Source organism: Oryctolagus cuniculus, chromosome 21, assembly GCF_051225735.1.
Source record: "Oryctolagus cuniculus isolate XC-2025 breed Fujian yellow rabbit chromosome 21, ASM5122573v1, whole genome shotgun sequence".
NCBI classification, from domain to species: domain Eukaryota; kingdom Metazoa; phylum Chordata; class Mammalia; order Lagomorpha; family Leporidae; genus Oryctolagus; species Oryctolagus cuniculus.
Window position 1 is genome coordinate 10,344,455 of NC_142887.1, and position 12,359 is coordinate 10,356,813.

Consider the following 12,359-nt stretch of genomic DNA (forward strand, 5'->3'; position numbering starts at 1 on the left):
GTGAGTGCTGTTTGTTCACTGGCGCCCGCCTTTGCCCTGAGCAGCCAGTGGGTTTCCATCCAGTGTTGGGACCCCTCCCCCAATATCCAGACCTGCCACCTGGCCCCCTCTGCCCGGAGGCAGCAAAACCCAAGTGGGCAGCTGAGCCTCAGATTCCGAGTCCGTAACGCGGCGATGCTGACCTGCCTCTGAGATGCAGGCCTCCCTGGAAGGGCCTGTTCCTGAGAGCCTGCCCCGGGCCTGGCCTGAGTCTCCAGCCGAGATCTGGGGACAGGCGGCTCTGTGTGCCCTGCTGCCCAGACCAGGGAGGGAGCCCTTTGGGCTGAGCCAAGGTCATCCACGCTCTCCTGACTGGACCTTCACCCCCAGTCTCAGCCCCTACAGCCACGACGAGGGCTGTCTGTCCAGCAGCCAGGACCACATCCCCCTGGCCGCCCTGCCCCTGCTGGCCACTTCCTCACCCCAGTACCAGGAGGCGGTTGCCACAGTGATTCAGCGGGCTAACCTGGCCTACGGGGACTTCATCAAGTCCCAGGAGGGTGTGACCTTCAATGGGCAAGTGAGTTGTGGAATGGGGGAGGGGAAGGTCGTGGGGGGGGCGGGGGCTGACCTGAGGCCCAGGGGCCAGCCCGGCCCTGCTCATGCCCCGCCAGTAGGACAGACGCTCGGATCTCTGGGCCTTCCCTACTTGTAGGTCTGCCTGATTGGGGACTGCGTTGGGGGTGTCCTGGCATTCGATGCCTTATGCTACAGCAACCAGCCGGTGTCTGAGAGCCAGAGCAGCAGCCGCCGGGGCAGCGTGGCCAGCGTGCAGGTACCCAGGCCCTCCTTTGACCCCAGACCTCCACCGAGGCCTGCAGTCTCCCGTATACCACACAGAGCAGCTGCCCCATGTGCTGTGCGGGCATCGGACCATCACTCCACCCCCTGCTCTGCCTGACCACGGTGCCCAACAGAAACCCTGCGGCGAGCTGACCTGGACACTGCCCAGCTGAGCTCCGTTTGCTCATCGACGCTGTCTGCGTCCCAGCCTCTCCCCGAATAGCTCCTGTCTAGGACAGGAGAGGTTCAAGGGGAAGGGGCATAGGGGAGTGGAGGGTGGCTGGCTCATGTGGTTGAGGACACTGTAGGGGTGTCCCCCAGGCCTGAGGCAACTGCATGAGTTTCTCAGAATCCCTTCCCCCACCCCCTAAATAAAGACAGGAAGGGCAGAGGTTGTATGGGGGCAGGTGACCAACAGTAGCCCGGCCGAGCTCAGGAGTGCAGACAGCTTCCTGCGCTGTGAACCAGGGTCAGCACCAGAGAGGCTCCAGTCCTGAGAGGCAGGACCAGAGGACCCTGCCCACTTCCCAGCAGGGAGGGAAGGCCCTGAGTTCTTGCGCTGCCCAGTGCCCTTTGGTGGCCAGTCAGGCCAGGAGTGAGGGCTGATAGGACTGGCCAGTGGGCTGGAGTCAGCAGGGGACAAGGGCTTCCCCTCTGGCTTGGGTGCACCAGCTGGGCCTGGAGTCAGAAAGGAGGCAGCTTCCAGGACACTCGGGAAGGGGCCAGGCCCGTGGCCACCTGGCAGTGAGCCTCCGTGGGGCTGTTCCAGGACGCGGACCTGCTGTCCCCGGCTGGCCTGGTGAGCACGGCGCACTGCTCCGGCAGCGGTGGCGGCGGCGGCGGCGGCGGCGGCGGCTCCAGCCTGGAGAGCAGTCGACACCTGAGCCGCAGCAACATCGACATCCCTCGCAGCAACGGCACTGAGGACCCCAAGAAACAGCTGCCCCGCAAGAGGAGCGACTCGTCCACCTATGAGCTGGACACCATCCAGCAGCACCAGGCCTTCCTGTCCAGGTGGGCAGGGCTGGCAGGGCTGGGGGCGCCGACCCCGGGGCCCACTCCAGGGGCGGAAGGAGACCCCAGAGGGCAGACGGCTCAGAGCCAAGGAAGTCAGGGGGCTCCTTCACTCCCCACAGGCCAGCTGCCCACGTGAGGACTGGGCCAGGAGATGGCTTCCGGGGGCCATTGTCTCATACGTACCAATGGTCATCTTGAGCCAGGTTGTCCTGTGGGTGGGGTGGGTTGTAGCGGAGTTGCGGGGGGGGACTGACCCGGGGCAGCATAGCCTGGGTCAGGGCTGTCCCAAGGCAGTAGGCATCCTAGAGAGATTGGGACCCATTGTCCCCGAAAGTGTCCTGGCAGGTGCTGGGCAGCTGCCCCGGGCCCAGCCCCTCCTTCCTGAGGCTGGGGAAAGGCCGACCCCAAGGAGGCTGCTGGTGTGACCTTGGGCGTCCCCATTGCAGCCTCCACGCCAGCGTGCTGAGGAGCGAGCCCAGTGCCCGCCGCTCAAGCAGCTCCACCATGCTGGACAGCACGGGGACCCTGGGCAAGTTCGACTTTGAGATCGCTGACCTCTTCCTCTTCGGGTGCCCGCTGGGGCTGGTCCTGGCCTTGAGGAAGACAGTCATCCCTGCCCTGGACGGTAAGAGCCCTGTGGCATACCTGAGCTGGGCAGGGGCATCTCAGTAGATCCCTGTTGCGGAGCTGTGGTCACACCCCAGGCCTTCCAGAGCTGGCTTCCTGGCTTCTCTCCTCTGCTCCTGGCCCGGCAGCTCAGTCCCTGACACCTGTCACTTCATCTCCTGGGAGCAGAGGGTCCTTCCATAGACAGGACGCTGGGGTCCGGAGGTCACATGGGCACAGACCCAGTTTCCCAGGCCCGAGTCCTTCCCCTGGGTGAGATGTGTGTGCACAGAGCCCCAAAGCCTCCTGGGTACAATGAGGGGCCAACACCCAGCTGCTCACAGCCTGCATGGAAGGGAGGTGGTTCTGTGGGCTGGGCCCCACCAGAGCCCATCAGGGTGGGCATTCCTGCCCTGCACCTCTGGGGTCCCCACGATCCTCACAGGACTCTGGTTAGAGAGGAGGAACTGAGACCTGGAGAGACTTAGACGCTCGCCGAGAGCGGGTGAGTGGTGGCCCCAGACTAGGACCCCGTGCCCTTGCCCCTCCACACCTGGAGGCGCGGCACCGTCCAGAAGGGGGAGCTGTGGCTCTCCCCAGCGGCCAGGCAAGCTCACACCCGGTGCAAAGGGGAGCAGCCCCCAGGGGCAGTGTGGCATTTGCTGCTACCAAGACGGTCGGACGGTCCTGCTTCCTGACAACCCCTGAACAACCCGCAGAGATTCCCACCCAGGGGCACCGGCACTGAAGTGCATTGAGATCATGGACGTCCAGGACCAACTTCAACACCGTCCCCAGGGGAAGGCCGGTTAAAAGACAGTCTCTTGCAGACAAACAGTGGAAGGCCCCAAACTCCACGCATCCTCTGTTAAGGGGGAAAACAAAGGGTGCTGCGCCCTGTGGAGGAGGGCCTGCATGCAGTGCCCGGCTCCACGTTTTTTTTTTAAAGATGTCTTCATTTGTTTAAAAGGCAGAGTGGGGGGGGGGGGTTGAGAGAGAGAGAAATGGAGATGGTAAATCTGCCCATTCACTCCTCAGGGGTCACAATGGCTGGGGCTGGTCCAGGCGAAAGCCGGGCACCCAGAATCCCATCCAGGTCTCCCATGTGTGTGGCAGCGACCCAAGCAGTTGGGCCAAGCACAGCTGCTTTCCCAGGCACATCGGCAGGGAGCTGGATAGGAAGTGGAGCAGCTGGGATTTGAACCGGCACTCCCATGGGATGCCAGCATCCCAGGTGGCAGCTTAACCTGCTGTAGCACAACACCAGCCCCCTGCAGCACCCGTGACTCCAGCTTCCTGCGAATGTGCACCCTGGCAGGCAGTGAGTGGCGACGCAAGTGCTTGGGTCCCTGCCACCTGGGTGGACTCGCCAGCTCCTGGCTTTGGCCCAGCCCAGCCTTGGTTGTTGGGGACATTCGAGAAGCACAGCAGAAGATGGGAGCGCTTATTCTCCCTCTGTCTCTGTCTCTGTCTCTCTCTCAAGTATAAATAAATGGGTAAATAAAAATGAGGCGTAATGAAGTGCAGAATGGGAAGTGCGTTCCCAACGCTCTGGCATCCATATGATTCCCTAACTCCATGATGCTGTGTGAACAGCAGTCCCATTTTACAGACGGGAAGACTGCCCCCAAGCCAGGAGCAGTTACCAGCACAGGTGTGGGCGGCGCCCACAAGATGCGCAGAGCAACAGTGGAGGGAGGGGATCGCAGGACTCTGGGCTGGAAGGGGGCTTCCCAGGAGGCGCCTTAAAGCACTTCCTTTACAGTAGAATATTACGACTCCTTAAAAGGAACGTCCTGCTTGTTACAGAGACAATGACCCAAACAGACCCCTGGCCGCCCCCTCAGGGCCGAGCTCTGAGCTGGCGACCCCTCCCCGCCCAGTCTTCCAGCTGCGGCCAGCCTGCCAGCAGGTCTACAACCTCTTCCACCCTGCGGACCCGTCAGCCTCCCGGCTGGAGCCGCTGCTGGAGCGCCGGTTCCACGCCCTGCCACCCTTCAGCATCCCCCGCTACCAGCGCTACCCGCTGGGGGACGGCTGCTCCACGCTGCTGGGTAAACGGACTGCGGACCCCTGGCCCCGGCTCCCCGGGGGGAGGGGGAGCTGAGGCCACCCCTCCATTCTGCAGGCCAGAGGTGGCCCCAGCGGTGTGGCCCAAGCCCTGGCTCTTCCCTAAGTGGGCGGGACACGGGGCATGGGTGCGGGTGCGTCATCGTGTTCCCGCCTTTCAGAGAGCACAGGGCAGGCCCTCACCCCGGGCGCCTGGGTTTATGGGAGAACAGGACCACACTAGCCCCCTTCCCCACAACTGCCCCAGCCTCCATCCAGCAGAAACAGAGCTAAGACGCCCAGGAGGGACCCTCTCTGAATGGGGGCCCGCTGTGGCAGGCGCTGGCCCAGCGATGGGGACGCAGCAGAGTCCGTGAAGCCAGCGGGTCCGGGCTGGAGCGTGGGCGAGGGCCTCCCTGCAGCCACCCCACCCCGCGTGTGTGTGTCCTGGTCCTCGAGGAGCCCGCGTCCATGTCGTACCTGTGAGACAGCCCACAGGAGTGTCTGTTCTTGTCCTCTGTTCTCTCCCGCCTGCCTCTAGTCGACACCGTGCAGAGAAACCCCGAGCTGGTCCTGGAGGGCGGCCCCCTGCCCCCTCTCCCCCATGGGGATGGCTTCCTGGAAACCAGTATCCCTGTTCCCGCGCTCACCTGGCAAGACGGGCCCCGCCAGAGCCCGGGCTGTGCTGAGTGTGTGTAACCCCCACTCGTGTGACAACTGCTTTGTTGGCTCAGGGACCCCCCCCCGTACACACACGCCCGCCTTGGCCACTGGAGCTGGGGGGACCTTGGTGGTGAGGACGGTGACCTAGGCAGGCAGGTCCCAAGGAGTTGGCCTTGGTGCCACTGGGGCCCCAAAGAGACGGTTGGCACAGCACCCTAGGGACGGGCCACGCAGTGTCAGTGACGGGGGCCCTCCTCCGCGGTGAGGCTGGCGGGGCAGACAAGAAGCGGGGTAAGCCGTGAGCCAGCCTGGTCCCACCCTGCACCTGGTCGTGCTGCTTCCCTCCCCGAGGACCACCAGACCCTGCAGCACCCCGTCCAGATGTGGCTGCTCCAGCCCCAGCCACCCTCCCAGGACAAGCTCTGTCCTGCCCTCATTCTGGCCTGAAGAGGCCGGCTGGAGCTCTCGGCGCCTACTGGGACCACCCCACGTGGCATGTGAGTGAGGGGCCCCTGGGGCTGCCTCAGGCCCCTGTGGTCAGCACCCTCAAACTCAGGATGGGGCCAGCACTGCTGCCCTGGGCTGTGGTCGTGAGACCCTGGTGCAAGTGGGGCTGCCAGGGCTTAGCTGAAGAGCTGAGTGTAGAAGACGGTGGCCAGGGTTTGGGAGCCCGGTACCTCGCCTCCGTGCCCTTTGTCTGTGCCCGTCTGTCCGTCCTCCCCTCCCCCGCCTCAGCTCTCAGTCTTGTGCTCCCGTGGCCCTGGCACAGCCCCTCCCAGTCTAGGTGCACGCTGGCCTCCCCCCCACCCCCCACCCCCACTGCTGGAGGCTGGGCTGGGCTGGGCCTGACTCACCTTGGCCTTGGTCCCTGTCCACTGCAGCGGATGCACTCCAGGCCCACAACACAGTCTTCCAAGAGCACGTGGCCCCCTCCTCGCCCGGCACAGCCCCTGCAGGTCGTGGCTTCCGGCGGGCCAGCGAGATCAGCATTGCCAGCCAGGTGTCGGGCATGGCCGAGAGCTACACAGCGTCCAGCATCGCCCAGAGTGAGTGCAGTGCCCTCCTCGGCCCCTGCGCTCCTGCCGCGGTCTCAGCAGGACAGGCGGCCGCGTCTGGAGAGCGCGGCCATGCTGGGGCGGGCTGCTCCTGGCATCCAGTGAGTAGAGAACTACGTCAGTGTTCACGGCGCCCAGGCTCCAGGAGCTGGCCTGGCCCCTCGTGCTGCTTGGTCCGCCCCACTCAGAAGCCTCCAGCAGCAGAGGCAGAGCCCAGGGCCGGCCCTCAGTCCCCCTGTGCTGGGGCACGCAGCTGCGGTCCTAGGGCCCTGCCAGAGCCTGACAGCTGTGTCCTTCCCCTTGGAGAGGCCCCCAGCAGAGCAGGTGGGACAGCTTGGTGACCCTCAGTGTGGCTGAGCCATCCCTACTTGTTCTTGCTTCCCAGAGGCCCCTGTGTCGCTCAGCCACACCCCCAGCATCAGGCGCCTGTCCCTGCTCGCCCTGCCCCCTCCACCCCCCACCCCTCCTAGGCCCCGTCCTCGGGCCAGGTGGGCCAGCCCCAGCCTGGAGAGGGCCCCTAGCCTCCCTGAGTTGGACATCAGAGAAGGTACCAGCCTCCACTCGCACGCCCCCCCCCCTCACTTGGGTCACTCACTGCTGCCAAGCACGCCTCACCGTGTCCCCGCCAGTCCCTGCCACTCAAACCCCCACTGACCAGCGGGGAGCTGGAGACTTGGGCTGGGGACTGGACACCAGGGAGGACGGGGGAGTGCTTGCGGTTGGCTGGGGACCAGGACCACTGCAGAACTGGAATGAGGCAGTGCGAGGACCAACGAGGTTCCAGGGGTCCCCAACACCCGGGCTACAGGCAGAAGCTGGGGAGCCAGGACCAGTGAGATGTGCGGCACTTGCTGGCACCTGCTGAGTGTGGTCACCAGGCAGGGCACTCCACAGCCTTGTCTGGTGTTGGGGTCACCTGGCCCTGAGTACAGAGGCGGGACTAATGGCCAGCACCAGCCCCCCAACCCCAGCCCTGAGCGTCATCACCCACCCTGCTACATCCAGGGCTTGTGGGGGCGGCCCACGTGCTGGGGAGGGCCCTGGGCCGTGCCTGGAGGTTCAGACAGGTGGGACAGGGGAGACCCAGGGAGAGCTGTGGCAGGACAGGAGCAGCTCCTGCCCCCGGACCCCGCACGTCGCTCCCTTGCCTCACACTCCTTGGTGGCCTCAGCCCACACCTCTGCTCCCCTCTGCCACCTGCCTGGGAGAAGCTTCGCTTTGGCTGCCGCTGGAGGGAGGGGCCTCGGGTGGAGCCGGCCTGAGAGGCCAGGTGACCCTCGGCCGGGGGCCTGCCAGGGGCTGCCCAGCACAGTCACAGCCCCCCCTCCTGGCAGTCGCTGCAAAGTGGTGGGGCCAGAAGCGGATCGACTACGCCCTGTACTGCCCCGACGCCCTCACGGCCTTCCCCACGGTGGCCCTGCCCCACCTCTTCCACGCCAGCTACTGGGAGTCGACAGACGTGGTCTCCTTCCTGCTGAGACAGGTACCGGGGTCCTGCTGCCCAGGCCCCCTGAGCCTCACCAGACGGCCCTGAGTGACAGCGCCGGTGTCTCGGCCTCGTCCCATGGATGAGGGGGCGGTGGAGGGCCCACCTCATAGTGAGCCTGACGGGGGAGTCCTTGTGCTGGAATGAGTTCAGACTGGGGTATTGGGGTGGGGGGCTTGCGTGGTGCTCCCCAGGACCCACAGGTTCCTGCTACCAGCTCCTAGGGCCGTGGGGCCCTTTGTGCCTGCCCCCCAGCCTCTGCCTCTCCCCAGGTCATGAGGCACGACAACTCCAGTGTCTTGGAGCTGGATGGCAAGGAGGTGTCCGTCTTCACCCCCTCAAAGCCCAGAGAGAAGTGGCAGCGCAGGAGGACCCACGTGAAGCTGCGGGTGAGGGTCCTCCGTGGCCAGGCACCACTGCCGCTGTCCTGTGTGCTCTAGTCTTCTCTCTCTGAAAGGCAAAGTAAGAGAGAGAGCCTTCATCCGCCGTTCACTCCCCAAGTGGCCACAGTGGTTGGGGCCAGGAGCCAGGAACTCCATCCTGGTCTCCCACATGGGTGGCAGGGGCCCACGTACTTGGGCCACTCGCACAGAGCAGGATCGGGAGTGGACAGCTAGGACTTGAACCAGCACTCTGATATGGGATGCCGGCGTCACAAGCAGTGGCTTAACTGACTGCCACAAAGCCATGCTGTCCCGTTTAACCTGCACAGGAACCCCCACCTCACCCCAGTTACAGCTTTGGAACCCTGAGTCCAGGGACGCAGGCTGGCTGTGGCCCCCGCACGGACCTTGAGGGTGATGCTGTTGGCCTATCTTGCAGACAGGAAAGCATAGCAAAGCTTCGTCACTTCTCGCGTGGCTGGCACTGCCTGGGTCTGGGCCCGCCTCTCCCTTCAGGCCCACCGGAGCTTGAGCTAAGCCCGGAGGCCCCAGCTGCCTCCCAGCCCAGCCCTCACCCAACCGTCCCCCTCCCCTCCCCAGAACGTGGCAGCCAACCACCGGATCAACGACGCCGTCGCCAACGAGGACGGCCCGCAGGTGGTGACCGGCCGGTTCATGTATGGGCCCCTGGACATGGTCACCCTGACGGGGGAGAAGGTAGGAGCATAGGGCCCCAGGGAGCCCCTGCCTCCCTCTGGCTGGGGCACAGCCCATGACCGGCCTGCCCGGGGCCCCCAGGTGGACGTGCACATCATGACGCAGCCACCGTCGGGCGAGTGGCTGTACCTGGACACGCTGGTGACCAACAGCAGCGGGCGTGTCTCCTACACTATCCCCGAGACGCACCGCCTGGGAGTGGGCGTCTACCCCATCAAGATGGTGGTCAGGTAGGCGCCTCGCCGGGCCACAGGGCTGGGCTCCCTGGGCAGGAGGAGGAGGAGCTGTGGTTGGTTCTGACTAACAGGCCCCTGCTGGCCAGGGGGGACCACACCTTTGCCGACAGCTACATCACCGTGCTGCCCAAGGGCACGGAGTTTGTCGTCTTCAGTATCGATGGCTCCTTTGCTGCCAGCGTGTCCATCATGGGCAGTGACCCCAAAGTGCGGGCCGGGGCCGTGGATGTGGTGCGGTGAGTGGCCTTAATGGCACCGTGGGACTTGGGTGGGTGGGCTCAGGAGCAGGAAGCTCCTGCAGACCAGGTCGGGGAGGACCTGGGGTGCCCAGCAGGGAACACTTGGCATAGCCCCACTACCTCTGGAGCCGGGTTCCCCTCGCCTGGAGGATGAGGCTGGTTAGAGCCCCGCAGAGGGAACCCCGGCCCAGCCTCAAGGGAGGCCCTGTAAGGGTTTGACGTTGCCGCCGTCACTGCCTGAGCACGGTCAGAGACACTCTCCCACGGAGCGGGGGAGGCCCACGAGACACCCAAGCCCACCGCTCACCCGCAGGCACTGGCAGGACCTGGGCTACCTCATCATCTACGTCACGGGCCGGCCCGACATGCAGAAGCAGCGCGTGGTGGCGTGGCTGGCCCAGCACAACTTCCCCCACGGCGTGGTGTCCTTCTGCGACGGCCTGGTGCACGACCCGCTGCGGCACAAGGCCAACTTCCTGAAGCTGCTCATCTCTGAGGTGGGGTCTGGGGGAGGGGCGGGGCGGGGCGGCGGGGGGCGGGGGGCGTGCCTGTGCCTACGCCGGTCTCGCCCACAGCTGCACCTGCGCGTGCACGCGGCCTACGGCTCCACGAAGGACGTGGCGGTCTACAGCTCCATCAGCCTGTCGCCCATGCAGATCTACATCGTGGGCCGGCCCACCAAGAAGCTGCAGCAGCAGTGCCAGGTGAGTGGGCGCGGTGCGGGCCGGGCGCAGGCGGGCGGCTGCAGGGTCCCGGCCGCCCGCGGCAGCCCTGCTCACTGCCCCCGCAGTTCATCACCGACGGCTACGCAGCCCACCTGGCCCAGCTCAAGTACAACCACCGGGCACGGCCCGCCCGCAACACGGCCACCCGCATGGCCCTACGCAAGGGAAGCTTCGGCCTGCCCGGCCAGGGTGACTTCCTGCGGTCCCGGAACCACCTGCTACGCACCATCTCGGCCCAGCCCAGCGGGGCCGGCCACCGGCACGAGCGGACCCAGAGCCAGGCGGACAGTGACCAGCGGGGCCAGCGCAGCATGAGCATGGCGGCCAGCTGCTGGGGCCGCACCATGGCCGGCCGGCTTGAGCCGGGGACAGCTGTGGGCCCCAAGTAGGGCATCGTCAATGAGGCGCTGTGGTCTCCATGGTGCTACACAGCCCGCCAGGAGACGGGCACAGACGCGACCTGGGAGCCCGCCCCCGGGCCCCGCGCAGGACACAGGCCGCACCACACCATCCTCCCTGCCCTGCCTCGTGTCCTCGGGGCTCGAGGCCAGCCAGCGGCAGGATGACCAGGGACCAGGACTCCCCACTCAAGACAGGCCTGGGAGGTGCTCCTGGACCTTCTGCCCTGCACTGGGCTGCAGCATCCTGGCGCCAGGCGTGGGCCCGGCTCCAGCCCGCCGCCGCCCCGGCTGTGACTCAGCCTCCCCCAGCTCCCCGACACCCAGTAGCAGCTCCAGCAGGGGTGCAGCCTGCTTCTCGTGGAGTCGACTTCCTCAGCTGTTCAACCTCACTGGCTTTGCACTGAATTCTGGGAGCGGAGACTCAGTCCCATCTCTGGTTAGACGTCTGGCCGTGCATGAGAATTCGGTGTTTGCTGACCCAGGACCTACTGCCACACAGAAGGCTCCCGTGCCACAGACCGCGTGCGAGCAGGAGAGAAAGGCCATATCTTAATTTATGCAGCCCGGGCCCAGCCACCTGTGCGCCTGCCCCACCAGGAGCCCAGGCCAGCAGCAGGCCTGGCCCGGGTACACGCCGGGGGAAGCGGGCTCCCGAGCAGCCCAGCCTCAGGCCACAGGGCCCGGCCAGGTCCACCCTCCTCGTCCACTCCCTGCCCTCCCGCCCGCGTTTCTACCGCCTTTCTACTTCTCGGTCTGATTTCTATGAGGTTTTTTTAAATGAGCGATCCTTGGCTGCTCCCTTTTCTTAACTCTTTCAGTACCAAGCGCAGCCCCTCCACATTGAAACACCCAGCACTGTGACGGAGTCCAGCCTGGCTCTGGGTCCTGGGCCCTGCCCCACTCAGCGGGGTGTGGACTCCCTCGCCTCACCCAACCCCTGTAACTCCACTGGGTTTCTACTCTGGGTGGGTGGGCACATACTTAGGTCTTTTTATCGCCAGTTCCGTTTCGATGCCGAAGCTGAGAAGCCACGGCTGGCTTCATTAGCCCGGGGGCGGGCAGCCGGGCTCCATCTGCCCCCAGCCAGCGCCGCGCCATCCTGCAGGCCGGGCCTCGGCATCCGCCCTCCCCTTCCCCAGCACCCGGCTCGCGGCTGCTGCACCCTCCCTGAGGTGGGAGAGGCCCACCTGGCCCCTGGCCAGGCTGTCCCCACCGAGAAGATAAGCTGCCACCAACCCGGATCCACCTTCAGGGTCCCAGGGGCTGGGCCGGGGTGTGCCCGGAGGGGTTTTAGGCTCTCCCCGTGTGTGGGTATGTACAGCCCGAGGGCCGGGTCTACACAGAGGGAAAGCTGTGGAGTTTGTGCAGAGGAGGGGCCTTCAGGGTTCACTCGTATTCATGTAGCGTTTTGTTGTTCCAGGAGTTCTGTATAAAGCAAGGACTATTTTATGGACCAAGTTTCCATGTAACTGTTGCAGTCAAAGTGCAATATACGGCCCTTCTGCTCCCGGGCAGGAAGTCGCTGGCCCGACAATCACAGCCCCGCCAGGGGCCCGCGGCCAGTGCCTCCCCCCGTCCTCCCACGTCACCCGTGTCGCCTGCCGCCTCGGTGACCAGCCTCCAGAGAAGCACCTGCAAGTCTCAGCCCGCCTGCAATAAAGGCCGGGAGGCCTCGGTGCGGGGGGCCCTGCGAGCAGGGGGCCCGACCTGTGCCTGGGGCCGCCTCCGCGCCGTGGCCCTGCGCTCCCTGCCTGCCCGCCCTGCCGCCAGCCATGCCAAGGACCACAGCAATAGTCTCCGGGCCTCTCCCAGCGGCCCTCAGCCATAGCCGGTGAGGGGCAGCCCACCCTCCCCACGCGAGTCTCTTCTGTATCCAGGTCTGCCTGCTGCCTCCCCGAAGATTCCTTCTGGCACATTCTCTTGAGGAAGCAAACAGAGAGAGAGGGCGAAGCCCTTCCAA

At 65.6% G+C, this 12,359-nt stretch overlaps 1 protein-coding gene across 11 annotated transcripts in view; it reads left to right on the plus strand.

The window, feature by feature from the left end:
- The window catches only part of PITPNM2 (phosphatidylinositol transfer protein membrane associated 2), a 146,056-nt gene extending 134,224 nt beyond the window's left edge, over positions 1–11,832 (plus strand). For 6 of the 11 annotated variants that reach the window (XM_089323019.1, XM_089323018.1, XM_089323020.1 and 3 more), the window contains 16 exons: positions 370–559; positions 695–814; positions 1,592–1,836; positions 2,286–2,464; positions 4,329–4,499; positions 5,036–5,185; positions 6,039–6,203; positions 6,598–6,759; positions 7,547–7,695; positions 7,971–8,087; positions 8,682–8,798; positions 8,880–9,028; positions 9,121–9,270; positions 9,587–9,770; positions 9,849–9,977; positions 10,064–11,832. In XM_089323019.1, coding sequence (XP_089179145.1) covers positions 370–559; positions 695–814; positions 1,592–1,836; positions 2,286–2,464; positions 4,329–4,499; positions 5,036–5,185; positions 6,039–6,203; positions 6,598–6,759; positions 7,547–7,695; positions 7,971–8,087; positions 8,682–8,798; positions 8,880–9,028; positions 9,121–9,270; positions 9,587–9,770; positions 9,849–9,977; positions 10,064–10,387 — 2,701 coding nt within the window. In that variant the 3' untranslated portion in view covers positions 10,388–11,832. Of the gene's footprint in view, positions 1–369; positions 560–694; positions 815–1,591; positions 1,837–2,285; positions 2,465–4,328; positions 4,500–5,035; positions 5,186–6,038; positions 6,204–6,597; positions 6,760–7,546; positions 7,696–7,970; positions 8,088–8,681; positions 8,799–8,879; positions 9,029–9,120; positions 9,271–9,586; positions 9,771–9,848; positions 9,978–10,063 lie in introns of those variants that run through there. The other 5 variants (XM_089323023.1, XM_089323022.1, XM_051828582.3 and 2 more) reach the window with 5 other exon arrangements.
- Positions 11,833–12,359: the final 527 nt, after the last annotated feature.